Source organism: Pseudophryne corroboree, chromosome 1, assembly GCF_028390025.1.
Source record: "Pseudophryne corroboree isolate aPseCor3 chromosome 1, aPseCor3.hap2, whole genome shotgun sequence".
Taxonomy (NCBI): domain Eukaryota; kingdom Metazoa; phylum Chordata; class Amphibia; order Anura; family Myobatrachidae; genus Pseudophryne; species Pseudophryne corroboree.
In genome coordinates, this window is record NC_086444.1 from 625,054,562 (window position 1) to 625,079,373 (window position 24,812).

Consider the following 24,812-nt stretch of genomic DNA (forward strand, 5'->3'; position numbering starts at 1 on the left):
TTCTTCTGGACTGTGTCCAGAATCATTCCTAGGAACAGTAGACGTGTCGTTGGAATCAGCTGCGATTTTGGAATATTTAGGATCCACCCGTGCTGACGTAACACTACCTGAGATAGTGCTACTCCGACTTCTAACTGTTCCCTGGACCTTGCCCTTATCAGGAGATCGTCCAAGTAAGGGATAATTAAGATGCCTTTTCTTCGAAGAAGAATCATCATTTCGGCCATTACCTTGGTAAAGACCCGAGGTGCCGTGGACAACCCAAACGGCAGCGTCTGAAACTGATAATGACAGTTTTGTACTACAAACCTGAGGTACCCTTGGTGAGAAGGGTAGATTGGGACGTGGAGATAAGCATCTTTGATGTCCAGAGACACCATATAGTCCCCTTCTTCCAGGTTCGCTATCACTGCTCTGAGTGACTCCATCTTGAATTTGAACCTTTTTATGTAAGTGTTCAAGGATTTCAAATTTAAAATTGGTCTCACCGAGCCGTCCGGCTTCGGTACCACAAACAGCGTGGAATAATACCCCTTTCCTTGTTGTAGGAGGGGTACCTTGATTATCACCTGCTGGGAATACAGCTTGTGAATGGCTTCCAAAACTGCCTCCCTGTCGGAGGGAGACTTTGGTAGAGCAGGCTTCAGGAACCGGCGAGGGGGAAACGCCTCGAATTCCAGTTTGTACCCCTGCGATACTACCTGTAGAATCCAGGGGTCCACTTGCGAGTGAGCCCACTGCGCGTTGAAATTCTTGAGACGGGCCTCCACCGTCTCTGAGTCTGCTTGTAAAGCCCCAGCGTCATGCTGAAGACTTGGCAGAAGCAGGGGAGGGCTTCTGCTCCTGGGAAGCGGCTGCATGGTGCAGTCTTTTTCCTCTTCCTCTGCCCCGGGGCAGAAATGAGTGGCCTTTTGCTCGCTTGTACTTATGGGAACGAAAGGACTGAGTTTGAAAAGACGGTGTCTTTTTCTGCTGATGTGAGGTGACCTGGGGTAAAAAGGTGGACTTTCCAGCCGTTGCCGTGGCCACCAGGTCCGATAGACCAGCCCCAAATAACTCCTCCCCTTTATACGGCAATACTTCCATATGTCGTTTGGAATCCGCATCCCCTGACCACTGTCGCGTCCATAATGCTCTTCTGGCAGAAATGGACATAGCACTTACTCTTGATGCCAGGGTGCAAATATCCCTCTCTGCATCACGCATATATAGTAATGCATCCTTTAAATGCTCTATAGTTAACAATATATTGTCCCTGTCCAGGGTATCAATATTTTCAGTCAGGGAATCCGACCACGCGACTCCAGCACTGCACATCCAGGCTGAAGCGATAGCTGGTCGCAGTATAACACCAGTATGTGTGTATATACTTTTTAGGATATTTTCCAGCCTTCTATCAGCTGGTTCTTTGAGGGTGGCCGTATCAGGAGACGGTAACGCTACTTGTTTAGATAAACGTGTGAGCGCTTTATCTACCCTAGGGGGTGTTTCCCAACGCGCCCTAACCTCTGGCGGGAAAGGGTATAGTGCCAATAATTTATTAGAAATTAGCAGTTTTTTTGTCGGGGGAAACCCACGCTTTATCACACACCTCATTTAATTCATCTGACTCAGGAAAAACTATTGGTAGTTTTTTCACACCCCACATAATACCCTTCTTTGTGGTACTTGTAGTGTCAGAAATGTTCAATGCCTCCTTCATTGCCGTGATCATGTAACGTGTGGCCCTACTGGACATTACGTTTGTCTCCTCACCGTCGACACTAGACTCAGTATCTGTGTCTGGGTCTGTGTCGACCCACTGAGGTAACGGGCGTTTTAGGGCCCCTGACGGTGTCTGAGACGCCTGGACAGGCACTAATTGATTTGCCGGCTGTCTCATGTCGTCAACAGTTTTTTGCAAAGTGCTGACATTGTCACGTAATTCTTTAAATACGATCATCCAGTCAGGTGTCGACTCCCTAGGGGGTGACATCACTAACCCAGGCAATTGCTCCACCTCCACATCATTTTCCTCCTCATACATGTCGACACACACGTACCGACACACAGCACACACACCGGGAATGCTCTGATAGAGGACAGGACCCCACCAGCCCTTTGGAGAGACAGAGGGAGAGTTTGCCAGCACACACCAAGCGCTATATATATATATACAGGGATAACCTTATATAAGTGTTACTCCCTTTTATAGCTGCTGTTTTTATTATTAGCTGCCAATAGTGCCCCCCCTTCTCTTTTTTACCCTGATTCTGTAGCAGGTCTGCAGGGGAGAGTCAGGGAGCCGTCCTTCCAGCGAAGCTGTGAGGGAAAATGGCGCTTGTGTGCTGAGGAGATAGGCTCCGCCCCTTCACGACGTCCTTATCTCCCGCTCTTTTCTGGAAAAATGGCAGGGGTTAAATACATCCATATAGCCCAGGAGCTATATGTGATGTATTTCTTTTTGCCAACCTAAGGTATATCTGTTATATTGCGTCTCAGGGCGCTCCCCCCCCAGCGCCCTGCACCCTCAGTGACCGGAGTGTGAAGTGTGCTGAGAGCAATGGCGCACAGCTGCAGTGCTGTGCGCTACCTTAGTTGAAGACAGGACCGTCTTCTGCCGCCGATTTCACCGGACCTCTTCGCTCTTCTGGCTCTGTAAGGGGGCCGGCGGCGCGGCTCCGGGACCCATCCAGGCTGAACCTGTGATCGTCCCTCTGGAGCTAATGTCCAGTAGCCTAAGAAGCCCAATCCACTCTGCACGCAGGTGAGTTCGCTTCTTCTCCCCTTAGTCCCACGATGCAGTGAGCCTGTTGCCAGCAGGACTCACTGAAAATAAAAAACCTAAAATAAACTTTTATTCTAAGCAGCTCAGGAGAGCCACCTAGCCTGCACCCTTCTCGTTCGGGCACAAAAATCTAACTGAGGCTTGGAGGAGGGTCATAGGGGGAGGAGCCAGTGCACACCACCTGATCCTAAAGCTTTTATTCTTGTGCCCTGTCTCCTGCGGAGCCGCTATTCCCCATGGTCCTTACGGAGTCCCAGCATCCACTAGGACGTCAGAGAAATAAGGGTTGAGAATCTGGGCGCTTCAAAAGGTTCTTCCTACTCTTACACTCTGGGGTCTGTCCCCTGTGACCCCTAGTACCAAGATAAAAATGAACAACTGGTGTAAACAGCAAGGCACTCCCTTATGGTTTGATCAAGGAGAGTGGACTACGGATAGACTTTGTGATAAATAGAAACGTAATAAACCTTACATCACTCATATTGGTGTGAAGTTCTTTTGTTCTTCCCTTCTATAAATGGTGCTGCTTTTGTGGGTGCTCCTACACAGACTTGTTCGTATGTGTGGAGATGTGGGGAAACAAAAGCAAGGAGAGCAATGTGTGGTGGATTCCAATGGATATGTAATTAAAATGTAAACACCCAAGGTGAAAAACGTTCTGTGTAAGGGTGTAGTGGGGACCACCACCATGCGTGGTTGAAAATTATGGAATTAGTGAATACGTACTATAACTCATAATGGTATCTATTATTGTTCATAAACCTGCATACATTTTATTTTGTCACAGCCATTTTTTGAGGGGTGAAATGAGAATTCTCACTCCATTGGGAACCCTTTATATTCACAGCATGCAGTCTTTCACCCATTAAGAGAGAAACTAAAGATACCCATATTTTATCACATACTCTTTATTCTTATAACACTTTCTACACTGAGAAACTACCTTTTGCTTATCCTATATTTTACAACACTTCACTGCTATCTTTCAATAGTGTGATGCCCTAGGAGGGTTTTTGGCTGGGCTGGTTCGGAGGTGCCCTGCACCCTGGGTGTGAACCCCATAGTGTTAGGGACAGAGGTGACCTGGACACGGTGGGGAAGCTCATATCATTGGCCAATTATATGCAAACAACCTTTTATGATATTTAATAATAAATATTTTAATTTATAGTAATGATTGCATAGTGCATCTGCACCCATTCCTCAGATCTGTGGAGGAACAAACACAAGAGCGACAACGTTTAAAGAAAAACAAAAAGAACTTCACACCAATAAAAGGGACAGAAGTTTTATTACATTCTATTATTTATCACAAACTCTATCCTTGCTGTGTACACCAATGTTTCATTCATGGCTTTTAGCAGTCTATGGTAGTGGTTCTCAAACTTTTTGAATCACGGCGCACTACAGTATCAAAATGTTTTTTACGGCACCCCTAGGTCAGAAGCTTCATACTAAGAAATTTAGAAAGAAATATTAAATTACGTAAACTGTATTTATGTCATCCTTAGGTTCAATTGTGTTGTGTGGGGACAAGATTCACTTCTGTTTGTCCACATATTTTATGATTACCAGCACTGGTTTTGTCTATTACATTGACCAAAAATAATTGGAATTGGTCCTGGACCACCAATCCAAGGCACCCCTGCAAGTGTCCTGAGGCACCCCAGGGAGCCACGGCACACAGTTTGAGAACCACTGGTCTATGGCGTTAGAGCTGGGAAAAAGGGGTCAACACTTCAATACAATTTACATTGCAAATATTAGGGGTATAAAATGAAGCATTGAGAATTCTAAAGCATTTATTAATCACAAATGCCTAATTTTTAGAAAGCTACAAAACATCTTGTGACAGATACCAAACATTTCCCTAATCTCATGAAACAAATGACTTATAGAAGTAGATATAAAAGGCCTTAAAGAGGAATGACTACAGAGCCATCCACAGAGAGCCCATTAATGCCTGTATGAAATAAACAGGTAGTAAAGGGGAGACTGTTTTAGATATATAGAAAGGGTATTAACAGGTTTACTTCTGTAGGAAGTCTAAAGGAACCAGGGTAAAAGGGGGCAATCCAAAGCCTTTTAATTATAATCCATTTGCTACAGTATATGCCATTAAAATAGTTCAAGAAACGAAATATTTTAAATGGACTGCATAATATTTAAGTGTATCTGAGACTGATAAGTCATCTCGTGACTATATTGCCCTGTAATATTTGCTTATAGAACATAACTTTAAGCACATCATACTGAAATTTCTTGAGTGCTTTTAAGTGGACCTCAACAGAGAGTGGGAGAGATTTACCTAACCTTCTAAAAAGGTGAAAAAGACCCAGGTAAAGGGTTGAAACACGTTGGTGGGGCACAGCAACGGTGATACAGGCTCTGCACTTGCCAGAAGGGGTCAGAGGTCCAGTGAGCGGGTCCGGGTCGCCGACTGGTTATCGATCATTTCTCTCACGCCCAGGAATTTCTGGTAATTGATTGAATCTTATTGTCACCCGAGCTGTTCCCATGATCTGAGTGTTGCCATTTGGAGGAGGACGGTGGATTTTAGTTTTTTATTGCTCATCTTTTATTGTTAGCTGGTAATTGCTTTGGATTCACCATTCAGGATTCCTGGAGGGGATCATGTGCTGTTTTATTTAAGTGTTTATTAAAAATGTATTATGCTATGCGTTTTTCTCTGTCTTTCTAAATTTATGGTACATATGGAGGAAATTCAGTTGATGAAAACTGCATAACAAGTGGTACAAGGAGGGAGAATGAAGATTGCGTGTTTTGATACCGCCTTGATTTACGGATTAAAGGAATGTATATATCTTCCTCTTCATTATAGTTGGCGCCTATATAGAAATTGCAGACTAATTTTTTATGACACGTATTTAAAATTTAGGAGTTGTGGAGAGACTCTCCTTTAGCCATTTCTCAGTGGGCTGCCACTATCTGCGCACACTAGGGGCCAAATGCAATTGCGGTCGAATTGCCGCAAATGTCAAAAAACGGGGCATTTTCGACACAAAGAAAAAAAGATTCGAAAATGCAATACAGTACTTTTCGACAAAAAAACGGCCATTTCAAATTCGACTTTTTGCAAACATGGGACCCCTTTAAGTGCGTGGATCAGGTTTGCGTTTTATTATTTTGCCAAGTACGTGGATTACAAACAAGAAGAGGACAGATCTACACAGGATTTTTGTGAGTATAATTTTATTTACAGGTACACCGTGGATTCTACTGGTGGAGGGGGCCGAGTCGGCGTGTCAACATAGGTAAGTATGTGTCGGTGTGCATGTATGTAATAAAGTTTTACTATCACGGTGTGTGTGTACTGTTTTTATTTGGGTATTTTTTTTGCAGTAGAACTACAGGTACCAGCGGGTCCGTTTCCCCCCGCATGCTGGTACTTGTGGTTCTCCAAGTACCAGCTTGCGGGGGAGGCTTGCTGGGACTTGTAGTTCTGCTACAAAAAACAATATTCTTTATTTTGTCACTTGGCTATCAGCCTCCCATCCGCCGCCCTTGGATTGGGGGGGGGGGGGGGGGGGAGGGCAGCCACGGGCTTCACCCCTGGCCCTTGAGTGGCTGGAGGGGGGGACCCCTTGATTTAAGGGGTCCCCACTCCTCCAGGGTACCCCGGCCAGGGGTGACTAGTTGGGGATTTAATGCCACGGCCGCAGGGACCGGTATAAAAGTGTCCCCCAGCTGTGGCATTATCTCTCCAGCTAGTGGAGCCCGGTGCTGATGTGAAAAATGCGGGGGACCCCTACGTCTTTTGTCCCCCGTATTTTTTGCACCAGGACCGGACGCAGAGCCTGGTGCTGGTTGTTAAAATACGGGGGATCCCCTGTCAATTTTCCCCCCGTATTTTTACAACCAGGACCGGCTCAAAGAGCCCGAGGCTGGTTATGCTTAGGAGGGGGGACGCAATTTTTTTTCTTGATTTTTTAAACACTTTTGTGCCGTCCATGAAGTCGAATCCAGGACGCACACTATCGTCAATTGGTCCGTTTTTCGACAGCGGGACCGTCGAATCCGTTTTTTATTGAATATGTCGAATTCGGGTCCCGGCGGGAGGGTGTCTGACTGTCGAATTGTGTCGAATTTAAAAATGGTCGAATTCAACCGCTATTGCATATACCCCTAGGACTCACTACTTTTTTACACACGTTTAATCTACAGAGTGTTTACATTCTCTAGAATTAGCTTATGCACATTGGGAGAAAGATGTATCTTTGTTGCAAGGGGTTTAACACATGTAACAAAAATGAAGCCACATACCATTGGATTTAGTGAAAGGAGTGGGAGCAGGCTTTCTGGAGTCTAATATGTGCCGAAGACTTAGGATACAGAGTGGTAAAGATATCTATTAATAGTATGTTGGAGTAGTGGCAAAAATAATACACCAATCTGTATAAACCAAGTGACCAACATCTGCACTTAAAATCCAAACCAATGATGAGGTTAAGCTGTTGGAGACGATATTTTTAAAGTGTCCTTTCCTTATAGGCTTACCATGTCTCATCTTCCATAACATTCATGGTGTGTGTGTGTGTGTGCATATATATATATATATATATATATATATATATATATATATATACACACACACACACACACACACACATACACACACACATATATATATATATATATATATATATATATATATATATATATATAGTTCCAAGATCCTTATAAATAAGAATAAAGGGCGGCACTCCAGTTTCTTCCATATAAATAGATGCTTTAGTGAAAATCCATATACAATGGTCGTCAACGTTTCAAGGCCCTCCGGCCTTTTCGTCAGGACGCAATCACAACAAGTGCAAAATAGTGAATATACAGCATTGTGAACAAATGCATCAAAAAATCAAAAGCTTAAAAACAATGCCAGAGATATATTCATTGTTGTATTCATAGTCAATGTACAATTTCCTTACACAAGCATGAACATCAAGAGAATTCTTGTCTAATAGTCCCTAAGGCTCTCCTCACTATAATCTCCTTCACAGGGAACTCTAGATCTTACTTGTTGAAGAACTTAGAGCTAAAATTGCCTCTACAGTTATAATTTATAAAAATATGCCCCAAGAGATCTTCTCATTGAGACCCCTAGGAGCTATGGTGTCCAAAATATGAATCCATTTGGATTCACATTGACTATTATTAGACAAGAATTCTCTTGATGTTCATGCTTGTGTAAGGAAATTGTACATTGACTATGAATACAACAATGAATATATCTCTGGCATTGTTTTTAAGCTTTTGATTTTAGATTAATAGTATGCACTAACATGTCATCACTTGTGTGATTTCACATATTTGTTTAACACTTATGAGCACTCGATTTTGGTTATAGTTTTTCACTTTTATATGACATGAATATGTATATGTTCATCTTTTAAATAGATTTTTATTTCCTTGCAGTCACCACAGGGGGGCGCACACCGCACTCCCGAGAGGCACTGAGAGCCGCGACTGGTTGCTATGGGGATCCTGGTAACCGGCCGGACGGGCGCTTAGATGACGTCCGATCCGGAAAGACGTCATGTGGGCTGAACGGGAGGACGATGGACGCCGACACCTGTGAGTGATCTGCATCTTATAAAAGGTATGTTATAATGCATCTGTTCACAATGCTGTATATTCACTATTTTGCACTTGTTGTGATTGCGTCCTGACGAAAAGGCCGGAGGGCCTTGAAACGTTGACGACCATTGTATATGGATTTTCACTAAAGCATCTATTTATATGGAAGAAACTGGAGTGCCGCCCTTTATTCTTATTTATAAGGATCTTGGAACTGTCTATGCATGTGGGGAGGGCACCACATCTGTGTTCACATCATCCAGAGTGCCAAGCTTTTGTTGTATTGTATTGGTGTGGAGTGCAATAGAATCCACACAGTGCTGTGGCACCGGAGCAGTTTGATTAAGATTTGTACGCTTTATTCAAGCATTGGACAGTTGCTTCTGTCATACCAGAGGGAGCCAGAGATATTTCCGTGGTCTGCTAGCATTACCTGCTTGTGCTATTTAATATTGCAGCATGGAATCAACAGCTTCCAATCAGGAACCAACTACCTTTGTTGGGCTACAACGAAGGATAGGGGAGACGATCAGCTTTACAGAGGAACAGGCATCGGCTATTTTATTTGAAACTACGCCGTCACCTGATATTGATCTGTCCACGGCTGAGGATGTGTACCATCTATTGCTAAAATGGAGGAAGAGGGAAACGGATTATTTCCTGCATGGTTCATCACTTTCAGACTATTATAGAGCGAAACTTATCCCACGTGGCTTTAGAGTGAGGAACATTCCGACGATCGGCCGGAACAGTGCAGAATTTTGCCGACAATGGATAGCAATATTGAACAAATGCAGCTTTGACCTGATGCTATTGGTGATCCAAGAGGCAGGGAAGGAGTTGCAAATCTCACGGGATAAGATCAGTGAATTCAAAATGACCCATAAAACTATTATGGATGATAAGAAACATAAGACCTTGTGGGAGAAGCTGGAGAATCAATGTGAGACATACAAACAAGAATTGATTAAATTCAAGAAAAATAAATTGAATGTAGTCCAGACTGACTACGAGGATCAAAGAGTGTATTGGTGGCTGTCGGGTACAACGCCTAGGAATGGCCGTCCGCAGGGTCGCTCCCGATCATCATGGCGAGAGAGACAACAGCGGAGAGATAAGTCCAACAGTGACAGTGACTTCAATGTGAATGACTCTGATGATGCCCAAAACTCACAAGAAACTCCAGTGAGTAAATTTACTCGCTCAAAAAACGACAAACCTGGACCAAGCCCACACGCCGGGGGGGGCAGTCAGAAAGATTACAAAAAACCGCCCATAAACAAAACGAAACGCAAGAATTAGTCTTTAACTTATCAACATATAAGTTAAATGATGTTGAGATCTCAGTTCTGAATAAAGGACTATCATATGTTCCAAGCAACCCCCATAATGATTTGAATTGGAAAATTGATCTTCACAAGTTTAACCGTTCACTAAGAATAAAATAATTTTTCCAACACAAACCATCAGGCAAGAGTAACATCTTTGATGGGTTTTACAAGAAATATCCGAAATCCCAGTTTGATCCACCGTCTAGCAATCCTTCATTAAGGACGTTTTCACGGTTATTAGATGAGTCAGTAACAAAGTTTGATGCTGCCCCCAAGAGACACTTTCATAATTTGTCCAGACAACAGAAAGCAGCAGTCCAAGGTCTGGCATCTAATCCTGAAATCGTTATACGCCCCGCGGATAAGGGCGGGGCCATAGTTATTTTGGACACAGCCAAGTATATATTGGACATTGACCAACAATTGGCGGATGAACACACTTATAAGAAATTGTCTTACAACCCGATGGAGACCTTCAAACAAGACCTTGATAAGATTCTATCCACAGCTTGTAAAGACGGATTGATAGATCACAAACTATTAGGAGCTTTATCTCAGGCTTACCCCAGGGTTCCAATATTATACACGATTCCCAAGGTGCACAAAGATGCAAAGAACACCCCGGGCAGACCTATCATATCTGCCCGCGGGTCCTTGCTACAGCCAATATCACAATTTTTAGATTTTTTGTTGCAGCCGTTAGTGATGAAACAGGAGACCTTTTTGAAAGATACCACACAGTTTTTGTTGAAACTTGAAAATGTCGGGCTGATTCCAGAAGGAGCATTGCTGTGCACCTTGGATGTAAAGAATCTGTATACGATCATACCACACTCCATGGGTTTAGAGTGTATGAGGAGCTTTCTATACTCTAATCAGTTTAGTGATCTGGATATCCCGTTATTTTTACAGTTATTGGAGTTTATACTAATGCGGAATTTTTTCCTTCACAATGGTAAATTTTACTTACAGTGCACACAAAGAGGGTACCCAAGATCACTTCTAGAGGAGTCCAAACGGAAGGTGTTAGACACCCCCAGGGAGGCCCTTTTGAAATCTGACACCCCTAAGATTAAAGCAGATAAGATTCCATTGATATCGGAGTATACCTTAGCCAGTCAAGTGATGCCTCGGGCAATGAAAGCGTTGTGGCCGATAGTGAGTGGGGATAGCGAGTTACCAGTTTTTAAGGGTAAACAACTGATGCCCTGTTATAAAAGAGGCAAGAATCTAAGGGACATATTGGTTAAGTCTAAAGTAGAATACACTCCGAATACCGGTAAAACATCCTTTTTAGTTCAGAAGAAAAAAATGGGGTGCTATAAGTGTATATCATGTACCACATGTAATTATCTAGAACCAGGTCCATACTTTAAACATCCACACACTGGGCATAAATATAAGATCAATCATGTATTGACGTGTACAACCCAGTATGTAGTGTACATCATAATATGCCCTTGTGGGCTTTATTATGTGGGACAGACGACGAGGACTTTTAGGGAACGGATGGCTTTACACCGATCGGCCATTAAGGCCGCATTGGAGAATAAAGATTGTGACCAACCGGTGGCACGTCACTTTAAAAATGCGCACCATTCACTGACCTCTTTGAAGTATAAAATTATCGACCATGTCCCCCTCGATGTGAGAGGGGGTGATAGGAAGAGGCGGTTAAGTCAATGTGAATCCAAATGGATTCATATTTTGGACACCATAGCTCCTAGGGGTCTCAATGAGAAGATCTCTTGGGGCATATTTTTATAAATTATAACTGTAGAGGCAATTTTAGCTCTAAGTTCTTCAACAAGTAAGATCTAGAGTTCCCTGTGAAGGAGGAGATTATAGTGAGGAGAGCCTTAGGGACTATTAGACAAGAATTCTCTTGATGTTCATGCTTGTGTAAGGAAATTGTACATTGACTATGAATACAACAATGAATATATCTCTGGCATTGTTTTTAAGCTTTTGATTTTAGATTAATAGTATGCACTAACATGTCATCACTTGTGTGATTTCACATATTTGTTTAACACTTATGAGCACTCGATTTTGGTTATAGTTTTTCACTTTTATATGACATGAATATGTATATGTTCATCTTTTAAATAGATTTTTATTTCCTTGCAGTCACCACAGGGGGGCGCACACCGCACTCCCGGGAGGCACTGAGAGCCGCGACTGGTTGCTATGGGGATCCTGGTAACCGGCCGGACGGGCGCTTAGATGACGTCAGATCTGGAAAGACGTCATGTGGGCTGAACGGGAGGACGATGGACGCCGACACCTGTGAGTGATCTGCATCTTATAAAAGGTATGTTATAATGCATCTGTTCACAATGCTGTATATTCACTATTTTGCACTTGTTGTGATTGCGTCCTGACGAAAAGGCCGGAGGGCCTTGAAACGTTGACGACCATTGTATATGGATTTTCACTAAAGCATCTATTTATATGGAAGAAACTGGAGTGCCGCCCTTTATTCTTATTTATAAGGATCTTGGAACTGTCTATGCATGTGGGGAGGGCACCACATCTGTGTTCACATCACCCAGAGTGCCAAGCTTTTGTTGTATTATATATATATATATATATATATATATATATATATATATATATATATATATATAGTTTTCCCCCCCCGATTCCATTGCTCGCTAAACTGGCTCCTTCTGGTTAAGACAAACAATACAGATGTGGCGTAGGCATAACTTATGCCAGCATCTCTCAAGTGGTCAAGATGACACAGAACAACCTCTCTCAAAGTTAGAAGTAACCAAAACCAATATGATCCTTCTAAAAACAAAAAATACCTTCTTGCAGTGGGAGTCTCCTGACTATTCAACATTTTATCACTCACTCCTATTACAGCTACATGTTATGCTGACTAATAATTCAAAACGTTTCATAGCAAGAATTACTTTTAATACCTTTGGGATGAGCTGCTTCTGACGTACACCTTTAGTTTTCCTGCAGAAATAATACATGTCAACGTCATTAGAAACCTGTATTTCCCTTGATCGCTGGGAAATGGTTTTAGTAAGTACACCATTTGCAGTTAGTCAGCATAACCAGTTAGTCCTAATGTTAGATTATTTCATAGTATCAAGATGTGTACATAACTCACAACATTCCCGAGTAGAAAATCATGATAAGTTAGGCCCGTGCCCCCCAAACTGACCAAACCACTCCACAAACCAGCCATGCTTTTGCCAATTTCCAGTGACACTATACCCATTTTCTGGCAGGCCATTTCCCCTTTTGAAATGAAAAATCGGGACTGTTGGGAGTTATGTCTTACACACAAGAATGCTACTTAGAAGCTATATTAATATACTTTACTAAAGCACCTGCACAACAACAGGATGTTTGTTGGCGAACATTGCAATGAAGCATTTAAAATGTAAATAAAAAGATGCGAAAGACACAAATCAATGCATCCTGCAAAATATAAAGCAATTACTGAATGGACTACAACCATTTTGTAAAACTTTACAAGGATCTACACAAAAGATCACCCAAAGCGTGACGTGAAATTCGTCTGCACAGCACACACAATGCACACACCCTACACTCTGGCCACAGTGCCAGCACCAACGTATTGTGCTGTGGTCATTGTAGACAGATGGCTAAGGGTCCCTTGCACACTCACTGTAAGTGAAGCCGAGAATGTCTACGTAGGGAAAGGGTGTGCAGTAGGTTGGCTGGGTCATCCCCTTGCCAGGAGAGTCCCTTAATACTGCTCATCAGCTGAGAGTGCCGCTCTCTGCCATCGTCCGGTGAAAGGAAAAGAAATAGATGGTGGATTACTTAAGTGTGGGAGGCTATGGATCAAATAGACTCAGATGCATGTATAGGAAACAGTCACATTATCAGCTGATACACACAAAGATAAAAATAGAACTACAGTAAGCAGTTGATGCAAACTACAGGTAGTGAGCAGGACATTAATATTTCCACCGGCAGATACACTAAAATATATGCACTAAGATGCTCTTTCTTGCACAGTTATACAGATGTAGTTATGAAAAGTGAGCAGTCTAGAGACTGGTGCGAGTATTACCAACCTAAAACTCAACATTAGAAGCTGAAACAGATGCAACCAAGCACCCCAGAGATAACCATACACAGAGAAGACCTGCAGGTGAGCCACAGTGGATTCCTGGAAGGTTAGTGGGTGAATAGATCACATGCACTGTGACACTGTGTTAATTACCTGTCTGTTACATGCACCTTATGTGCCCCAAAGGAGACTGTACAGCAGCACCATGAAGCACAGTTTTTAGGTGTTCCTTTATGACAACATGTACAGTATCTGATTGTGCACTATATTGCCCATAATAGAACTGCCCATGATCAATGTAAAACCGCCACATAAAATGAAGATTATGAGCTGAAAAAATAATCAAACTGTTTGAATAGCTTTTCCTTAATCCATCGTAATTGCTAAAATGTAAAAATGAGATGCCCTGATATGAAAAACTGTGCTTTTCTTATTTAAAGGACCAATTTACCTAAAATACAAGTTGACGTAAATAAAAAGGCCACTATTAACATCTACTTATAAATATTTTTTTTAAATAATAATAATAAATAAATAAATAAATAATATTATATATATATATATATATATATGTATAAGAATAACTAGTATTTTGTTATGCTGCAGATAGTAATATAATGTAAATCTCTAAAGCCCTGTGAATGAAGGGGGGACATCTAAAGAAACATTAAACTTTACGTAAGGCAACTTGTGTTTCTGGTTTAGTGGACCTCTAAAAGCTGGAAGCAAGTAACAAGACTCCTTTGGAGTAAGACAAAAGTATGTTGCTTCATCCTGAGCACTTACTTCTTGCTTTCATATATACTTATGATGTCTTCAAATACATTGATATCATACTCCGTGGTACAATCAAAGTGGAAATCGAGGAGAGAGTGGCTGAAGGTGGAGTACAGTTGATCCCCAGTAAGATGTGGAACAGTACACATGTATCTACTAATGCTGCTATTTCTGTCATTTTAAATTTATAGAACATACTTTCTATGCAGAACATTGCCAAACATTATTAAAAGCAAAGATAGTTATTATTAGGATAAGGGCTTGTTGTGACTATCTCTTTACATCTAGTATGCTTTCACTAGAAGCAAGGGTGGGGAACCTACATGCCTCCAGCTGTTGTTGAAATATACATCCCAGCATGCCTTGCAACAGTCTTAGCATGGCCAAATAACAAACCTGTAACAGGGCATGCTGGGATGTGTAGTTCAACAACAGCTGGAGGGCCGCACCCCTGCGGCTAGGGGATAGAGCCAGTGTGACTTGGGATCTACAAATGAATGCTAGTGGTCAAAAGAAAAGCTGGAGGTTAGGGCGTTTTCTGCAGCCTACCACACTGGTAAAGTCAATATATATATTGTATCCTTAAAAAATGTCATTTTGTTCTACAGATCATATTCACTACATTTATTTAGAATTGTATTTTTATTGCCAATTCTAAAAGAAGCAAGTTTATGATATTTACTGTGCAGATAATAATATGGGTACTTTACATAACATCTTCTAGCCCTATAGTTGTATAGTCGATGTTCATAAATTAGTTACATAAAATCACCAGCTATAAAATTAACTATTTTTGCACGGAAGCGGTGAAGGAGTTAAAAAAATATAATAAGAAGTATTTTGCAATCTTACACACAGACTTACAGCCCTACTTGTATATGCTTAGTCTGCTTTATTTTAAATATAAAGAAAATCAAGTTATAATTTACATCTGCTTACCGGTACAATTTCTCCACAGGGGTGTTTGACTTCTGTAACTCCCCCAAAGGTATTCGAGGTCCTTTTCTAACTACACCTTGATTGTACAAGAAACCGAGCATTAACAAATTTTGTGTGTTATTTCTCAGTTGCTTGTATCCTGTTTAATTTACCAAACAATGCTCTTCAATTTACGGACCTTTATATAAGGGGAAAGGGCAACATACTTAATAGATGCAATAGTTTCTTACTATATTTTGCCTGACCCTGAAGTTGACAACCATATAAATAAATGTGACATGCTACATGCATATGAATCCTACAACCAACTTAAAATAGGATTATTGTATTTACTGATAAATAGTTTCTCCAATTCCACAGGGGAACACTGGAGCTAAAACACTGGGCTATAGACAGGTGGATGAGTGGAGCTGGCTCTTTAAATGTAGAAAGTGTTATAGACTCCTCTCCCTTCATCCCCCAGCAGCCCCAGTTAGAGAAACTGAGCCAGAGAGGAGACTGAGAACAGCACAGAGACAGTGGAGAAGGAATCATCACAACAAGGCAGGCTGCAAAACAGTACCTTACGGCAACATCATATGAAGAGAACACAACAACAAATAAGGCAGATGAAGCAGTGCTGGGTTGGCGGCTCCCCTGTGGAATCGGAGAAAATGATTTATCGGCAAGTACCAAAATGTTATTTTCCCCTTCATCCACTAAGGTTCACTGGAGCTCAAAATACTTGGGACGTCCCAAAGTTGCCCCAAAGTGGCAGAGCCTCCAAAACCCTTTGGCCAAAACTGAAATCAGAAGCTGTGAAAGTGTCAAACTGGTAAAATGAAACAAAAACGTGTGTACTGTGGACCAAGCAGAAGCACGGCAGAGCTGCAACACAGAGGCATCTCCACATGCAGCCTAAGAACGTGGAGGCACAGAGATGATAGCAGACAGAGGCAGAGAACTGAATAGATCAGCCTGACGGATGGCCAAATGGACCCATCTGGCCAACGTCTGCTTAGAAGCAGGCCGAAAATGCAGAGCAGCATCGTAAAGCACAAATAAGGCATCCAATCTGCGCGATGTTGCTGTATGGGCTACATAGATACGGAGAGCACGAAACACATACAAGGAGTGAGGCGCCATGGTGTCATCCGACAACATCGCGACCACAATCGGCTAGTTGATGTTGAAAAGCAGAAACCACCTTATACAGGAAAGCTGGCTTCGTACAGAGCTCCGCCTGATCATCAGGGAAGAGGAAGTAAGATAGCGCCTCAAGGTCAGAGACACTAAGAGCCAATGCAAAAGCCAACAGGAGGACAGTTTTCCAGGACAGAAACTTGAGGTCCTAGTACAGAAAGAAAAAGGGTATGAGTGCGCTGTCAGCGGCAGCCAGTAAAGGGGGGGGGGGGGGGGGGGGTCAGCCCCTATGGAAAGTAGAACAACAGTAAAGAAATATATATTGGCGCCGGCTGTAAAACCAATAAGGGACGATAATATGTTAAAGTAAAAAAATCATATATTTTTAATAAACATATAAAATAGTATAATTAAAATATCTAGAGAATGATCACAGTTTCTTTATCTGTTCCTCGAACAAAAACACAAGGTGTTGATTAAGACCACTTAGATCCCACTTGTGGTATATATTAAATATACAGTCTCCGGTTAGGGCTCACTCCTCAATAAATTTTGGTTCACTTGAAATATTAGTAGTTACCCAGTCCTTATGGATGTTGTCCCCAGGATCTCAGTTTAGCAAATGAAGCTTATGCTCCTGAGGAAGCTGGCAGCCATTAGACCAGCGAAATACGTTGAGCTAAGGACACTGACCACCAGCTTTGGATCCACCTGGTACCTCCGGTAACAATTGGACTCTTCACCTCTATTGGACACTACAAGCCCCACTGGAACCTGGAATTATTCCCCTGCTGCTAATTGGATCTTCATTTGCTAAACTGAGATCCTGGGGACAACATCCATAAGGACTGGGTAACTACTAATATTTCAAGTGAACCAAAATTTATTGAGGATCGAGCCCTAACCGGAGACTGTGGGGTATATGCAATTGCGGTCCAATTGCCGCAAAAGTCGAAAAACCGGACATTTTTGACAAAAAAAACCTGTCAAATTGGATTCGACAATGCAATACAGTACTTTTCGACAAAAAACTTGCCGTTTCAGATTCGACTTTTGGCAATTCGACATTTCTCAAATTCGACATTTCTCAAATTCGACATGTCTGCAATGGTAAAAATGCGGCTTTTCGACAAAAGTATATTCAATTGAAGAATGTCGATTCGACAACAGTGCTTTTCGACAATTTCATTCCGCCTCATTTTGCTGTCGTGAGCTAATAAATTTGTTTAAAAACATGTTTTTTTTTGTTTTTTTGATTGCTAATAGCATATCTATTTATATTAGAAGGGATTATCTACTTGGTTTGTCTATTTAGGAGCCACAAGTATTATTTAATAGATTTTTTAAAAGAATATATTTTTTTTTTTACTGACTAAAAAAAATAGGAGAGATCAGTGCATGTTTTTCAGTAAGAAGGGGTGGGAATGGGTTAAAATTCCTGGAAAAAATTGTGTGGGGTCCCCCCTCTTAAGCATAACCAGCCTCGGGCTCTTTGAGCCGGTCCTGGTTGCAAAAATACGGGGGGAGGGGAAATGACAGGGGATCCCCCGTATTTTAACAACCAGCACCGGGCTCTGCGTCCGGTCCTGGTGCCAAAAATACGGGGGACAAAAGACGTAGGGGTCTCCCGTATTTTTTTAACACCAGCACCGGGCTCCACTAGCTAGAGAGATAATGCCACAGCCGGGGGACACTTTTATACCGGTCCCTGCGGCAGTGGCATTAAATCCCCAACTAGTCACCACTGGCCGTGGTACCCTGGAGGAGTAGGGACCCCTTAAATCAAGGGGTCCCCCCCCTCCAGCCACCCAAGGGCCAGGGGTGAAGCACAAGGCTGTCTCCCCCATCCAAGGGCGGCGGATGGGAGGCTGATAGCCAAGTCTAAAAAAAAAAGAATATTGTTTTTTGTAGCAGAACTACAAGTCCCAGCAAGCCTCCCCCGCAAGCTGGTACTTGGAGAACCACAAGTACCAGCATGTGGGGGGAAAACGGGCCCACTGGTACCTGTAGTTATACTACAAAAAAAATACCCAAATAAAAACAGTACACACACACACCGTGACAGTATAACTTTATTACATACATGCACACCGACATACACACATACTTACCTATGTTGACACGAGGCTCGGTCCTCTTGTCCACGTAGAATCCACGGGGTACCTGTAAATAAAATTATACTCACAACAATCCTGTGTAGATCGGTCCCCTTCAGAGTTTGTAATCCACGTACTTGGCAAAATAAAAAAACGCAAAAACACGGACCACGCACTAAGAGGGGTCCCATGTTTACACATGGAACCCCTTTCCCCGACTGCCAGGACCCCCCGTGACTGCTGTCAAAGAGGGTCCCTTGAGCCAATCAGGGAGCGCCACGTCGTGGCACTCTCCTTATTGGCTGTGCGCGTCTGAGCTGTCAGGCGGCGCATAGCGCATAGGCGCTCCATTATATTCAATGGTGAGAATTTTGCGGTCAGCGGTTGACCGCGGTTGTGGTTCTCCAAGTACCAGCTTGCGGGTGAGGCTTGCTGGGACTTGTAGTTCTGCTACAAAAAACAATATTCTTTTTTTTCCTGAGACTTGGCTATCTGCCTCCCATCCGCCACCCTTGGATGGGGGGGGGGGGGGGGAAGACAGCCTCGGGCTTCACCCCTGGCCCTTGGGTGGCTGGAGGGGGGGGGGCACCCCTTGATTTAAGGGGTCCCCACTCTTCCAGGGTGACTAGTTGGGGATTTAATGCCACAGCCGCAGGGACCGGTATAAAAGTGTCCCCCGGCTGTGGCATTGTCTCTCTAGCTAGTGGAGCCCGGTGCTGGTTGTTAAAATACGGGGGATCCCCTGTAATTTTTTTCCACGTATTTTTACAACCAGGACCGGCTCAAAGAGCCCGAGGCTGGTTATGCTTAGGAGGGGGGACCCACGCACTTTTTTTCAGTTTTTTTTTTTTAACACTTTTGTGCCGTCCACGAAGTCTAATTCAGTACACACACTATCGTCAATTGGTCCATGTTTCGACAGCGGGACTGTCAAATCCGTTTTTAATTGAATATGTCGAATTCGGGTCCCGGCGGCCGGGATTAGACTGTCGAATTGTGTCGAATCCAAAAACGGTCGAATTCCAGCCGGAATTCGACTGCAATTGCATATACCCCTGTATATTTAATATATACCACAAGTGGGATCTAAGTGGTCTTAATCAACACCTTGTGTTTTTGATCTAGGAACAGATAAAAAACTGATCATTCTCGAGATATTTTAATTATACTATTTTATATGTTTATTAAAATAATATTTTAAACCTACCGGTAAATCTTTTTTTCTCGTAGTCCGTAGAGGAAAGGATTTTTGTTAATCCAAGGGCAAGATTCATACCAGCCACACCAATCACACCGTATAACTAGTGTATCAATTAAACAGTTAACAGTATGAAAAAATAACGTAGCATCAGTTCAACCTGATGGAACTATAACATAACCCTTATGTAAGCAAAACTATATACAAGTCTCGCAGAAGTAGTCCGCACTCGGGACGGGCGCCCAGCATCCTCTACGGACTACGAGAAAAAGATTTACCGGTAGGTTTAAAATCTTATTTTCTCTTACGTCCTAGAGGATGCTCGGGACTCCGTAAGGACCATGGGGATTATACCAAAGCTCCCAAACGGGCGGGAGAGTGCGGATGACTCTGCAGCACCGAATGAGCAAACCTTAGGTCCTCCTCAGCCAGGGTATCAAACTTATAGAACTTTGCAAAGGTGTTTGAACCCGACCAAGTAGCAGCTCGGCACAGTTGTAGTGCCGAGACCCCTCGGGCAGCGGCCCAAGACGAGCCCACCTTCCTAGTGGAATGGGCCCTGACTGATTTTGGTAACGGCAATCCAGCCGTAGAATGCGCCTGCTGGATCGTATTACAGATCCAGCGAGCAATAGTCTGCTTCGAAGCATATAGGACAAACAGTGCTTCCGTTTTCCTGACTCTAGCTCTTCTGGCCACATAAATTTTCAAAGCCCTGACTACATCAAGGGACTCAGAATCCTCCAAATCTTGTGTAGCCACAGGCACCACAATAGGTTGGTTCATATGAAAAGATGACACCACCTTAGGCAAGAATTGAGGGCGAGTCCGCAATTCTGCTCTATCCATATGGAACACTAGATACAGGCTTTTATGAGACAAAGCCGCCAATTCCGATACTCGCCTAGCCGAAGCCAAGGCTAACAACATGACCACTTTCCAAGTGAGATATTTCAACTCCACCGTTTTAAGTGGTTCAAACCAGTGTGACTTAAGGAAACTCAAGACCACGTTAAGGTCCCAAGGTGCCACCGGAGGTACAAAAGGAGGCTGAATATGCAGCACTCCCTTTACAAAAGTCTGTACTTCTGAGAGAGAAGCCAATTCCTTTTGAAAGAAAATGGATAAGGCAGAAATCTGAACCTTAATGGATCCTAACTTTAGGCCCAAATTCACTCCAGTCTGTAGGAAGTGAAGGAAACGGGCCAGATGGAATTCTTCCGTAGTAGCATTCCTGGCCTCACACCAAGAAACATATTTTCGCCATATACGGTGATAATGTTTAGCTGTCACGTCCTTCCTAGCCTTTATCAGAGTAGGAATGACCTCATCCGGAATTCCCTTTTCCGCTAGGATCCGGCGTTCAACTGCCATGCCGTCAAACGCAGCCGCGGTAAGTCTTGGAACAGACATGGCCCCTGTTGTAACCGGTCCTGTCGTAGAGGAAGAGGCCACGGATCTTCTGTGAGCATTTCCAGCAGATCCGGATACCAGTTCCTTCGTGGCCAATCTGGAACAATGAGAATTGTTCTCACTCCTCTTTTTCCTATTATTCTCAATACCTTGGGTATGAGAGGAAGAGGAGGAAACACGTAGACCGACTGGAACACACACGGTGTCACTAGGGCGTCTACTGCTACCGCCTGAGGATCTTTTGATCTGGCGCAATACCTATGTAGCTTTTTGTTGAGGCGGGATGCCATCATGTCTATCTGGGGCAGTCCCCACGGACTTGCAATCTGTGCGAAGACTTCCCGATGAAGTCCCCACTCCCCTGGATGCAGGTCGTGTCTGCTGAGGAAGTCTGCTTCCCAATTGTCCACTCCCGGAATGAACACTGCTGACCGTGTGCTTACATGATTTTCCGCCCAGCGAAGACTCTTGGTGGCTTCCGCCATTGCCACCCTGCTCCTTGTGCTGCCCTAGCGGTTTACATGAGCCACTGCGGTGATGATGTCTGACTGGATCATTACTGGTTGGTCGCGAAGTAAGTTCTCCGCTTGACGTAGGGCGTTGTCTTCACATCAGCATCCTTGGATGGAGGGCCATATACAAGTCTCTTGACTTGTCCAAAGTCCTTGGAAGTTTCTTCCCAGTGTGACTGCTCCCCACCCTCTGAGGCTCGCGTCCGTGGTCACCAGGATCCAATCCTGAATGCTGAACCTGCGTCCTTCCAACAGGTGAGCACTCTGCAGCCACCACAGGAGAGAAACCCTGGCCCTGGGGGACAGGGTGATCCGCTGATGAATTTGTAGATGTGACCCGGACCACTTGTCCAATAGGTCCCATTAGAAAGTCCTTGCATGGAACTTGCCGAAGGGAATGGCCTCGTATGTTGCCACCATTTTTCCCAGGACTTGAGTGCAATGATGCACAGACACTTGTTTTGGCTTCAATAGGTTCTTGACTAGAGTCAAGCTTTTTCTATCGGGAGAAAAACCTTTTTCTGGTCTGTGTCCAGAACCATGCCCAAGAAGGTCAGACGAGTCGTAGGAACCAGCTGCGACTTCGGGATATTGAGAATCCAGCCGTGTTGCTGTAACACCTTCACTGAAAGTGACACGCTGTTCAGTAACTTCTCTCGTGATCTCGCTTTTATGAGGAGATCGTCCAAGTATGGGATAATTGTGACACCCTGCTTGCGCAGGAGCACCATCATTTCCGCCATTACCTTGGTGAAAATCCTCGGGGCCGTGGAAAGCCCAAACGGCGATGTCTGAAATTGGTAATGACAATCCTGTACCGCAAATCTCAGGTATGCCTGATGAGGTGGATATATGGGAACATGAAGGTATGCATCCTTTATGTCCAGGGATACCATAAAATCCCCCCCTTCCAGGCTGGCGATGAACGCTCTGAGCGATTCCATTTTGAACTTGAACCGTTTTAAGTATAGGTTCAGGGATTTTAAATTCAATTCTGACCGAACCGTCCGGTTTCGGAATTACAAACAGGGTGGAGTAGTATCCCTTCCCTCTCTGAAGTAGGGGAACTTCGACCACCACTTGTTGAAGACACAATTTGTGAATAGCATTTAACACTATCTCCCTTTCTAGGGGAGAAGTCGGTAGAGCCGATTTGAAAAACCGGCGAGGAGGCACCTCTTCGAATTCCAGCTTGTATCCCTGAGAAACAATTTCTATTGCCCAGGGATCCAGCTGTGAGTGAACCCAGGTGTGGCTGAAAAGTCGAAGACGTGCCCCCACTGGGGCGGACTCCCTCAGCGGAGCCCCAGCGTCATGCGGTGGATTTTGCAGAGGTCGGGGAGGATTTCTGTTCCTGGGAACTAGCTGTGCTGTGCAACTTTTTACCTCTGCCCTTACCTCTGGCAAGAAAGGACGATCCACGCACTCTTTTGCTTTTATTTGAACGAAAATAAGATTTTCCTTACCGGTAAATCTATTTCTCGTAGTCCGTAGTGGATGCTGGGGACTCCGTAAGGACCATGGGGAATAGATGGGCTCCGCAGGAGACATGGGCACTTTAAGAAAGAATTTAGATTCTGGTGTGCTCTGGCTCCTCCCTCTATGTCCCTCCTCCAGACCTCAGTTAGAGAAACTGTGCCCGGAAGAGCTGACAGTACAAGGAAAGGATTTTGGTAATCCAGGGCAAGATACATACCAGCCACACCAATCACACCGTATAACTTGTGATAAACTTACCCAGTCAACAGTATGAACAACAACAGAGCATCAGTACAACCCTGATGCAACTATAACATAACCCTTATTGCAGCAATAACTATATACAAGTATTGCAGAAGAAGTCCGCACTTGGGACGGGCGCCCAGCATCCACTAAGGACTACGAGAAATATATTTACCGGTAAGTAAAATCTTATTTTCTCTAACGTCCTAGTGGATGCTGGGGACTCCGTAAGCACCATGGGGATTATACCAAAGCTCCCAAACGGGCGGGAGAGTGCGGATGACTCTGCAGCACCGATTGAGCAAACACAAGGTCCTCCTCAGCCAGGGTATCAAACTTATAGAACTTTGCAAAAGTGTTTGAACCTGACCAAGTAGCCGCTCGGCACAGCTGTAATGCCGAGACCCCTCGGGCAGCCGCCCAAGAAGAGCCCATCTTCCTAGTGGAATGGGCCTTAACTGATTTTAGCAGCGGCAATCCAGCCCCAGAATGAGCCTGTTGAATCGTATTACAGATCCAGCGAGCAATAGTTTGCTTTGAAGCAGGCGCCCCAAGCTTGTTGGAAGCATACAGGATAAACAAAGATTCTGTTTTCCTGACCCTAGCCGTTCTGGCTACATAAACCTTCAAAGCCATGACCACATCAAGTAACTCGGAATCCTCCAAGTCAGTAGTAGCCACAGGCACCACAATAGGTTGGTTTATATGAAAGGATGAAACCACTTTCGGCAGAAACTGTGGGCGGGTCCGCAATTCTGCTCTATCCGCATGGAAAACCAGATAGGGGCTTTTATGTGACAAAGCCGCCAATTCTGACACACGCCTAGCCGAAGCCAAGGCTAGTAGCATGACCACCTTCCACGTGAGATATTTCAATTCCACCGTTTTGAGTGGTTCAAACCAGTGTGATTTGAGGAAACTCAACACCACGTTAAGATCCCAAGGTGCCACTGGAGGCACAAAAAGGGGCTGAATATGCAGCACTCCCTTTACAAACGTCTGAACTTCAGGTAGAGAAGCCAGTCTTTTTGAAAGAAAATGGATAGGGCCGAAATCTGGACCTTAATGGAACCCAATTTTAGGCCCAAAGTCACTCCCGACTGTAGGAAATGGAGGAACCGGCCCAGCTGGAATTCCTCCGTAGGGGCATTCCTGGCCTCACACCAAGCAACATATTTCCGCCATATACGGTGATAATGTTGAGCCGTCACGTCCTTCCTAGCCTTTATCAGCGTAGGAATGACCTCATCCGGAATGCCTTTTCCTGCTAGGATTCG

The 24,812-nt window shown here is 43.8% G+C and overlaps 1 protein-coding gene across 9 annotated transcripts in view; it reads right to left on the bottom strand.

The window, feature by feature from the left end:
* The window catches only part of MYO9B (myosin IXB), a 284,115-nt gene that overhangs the window by 69,663 nt on the left and 189,640 nt on the right, over positions 1–24,812 (bottom strand). For 4 of the 9 annotated variants that reach the window (XM_063914487.1, XM_063914488.1, XM_063914486.1 and 1 more), the window contains exons 14-17: positions 15,473–15,548; positions 14,543–14,632; positions 13,346–13,459; positions 12,624–12,663 (exon numbers count right to left, since the gene is read on the bottom strand). In XM_063914487.1, coding sequence (XP_063770557.1) covers positions 12,624–12,663; positions 13,346–13,459; positions 14,543–14,632; positions 15,473–15,548 — 320 coding nt within the window. The remainder of the gene's footprint in view (positions 1–12,623; positions 12,664–13,345; positions 13,460–14,542; positions 14,633–15,472; positions 15,549–24,812) is intronic. The other 5 variants (XM_063914494.1, XM_063914490.1, XM_063914495.1 and 2 more) reach the window with 3 other exon arrangements.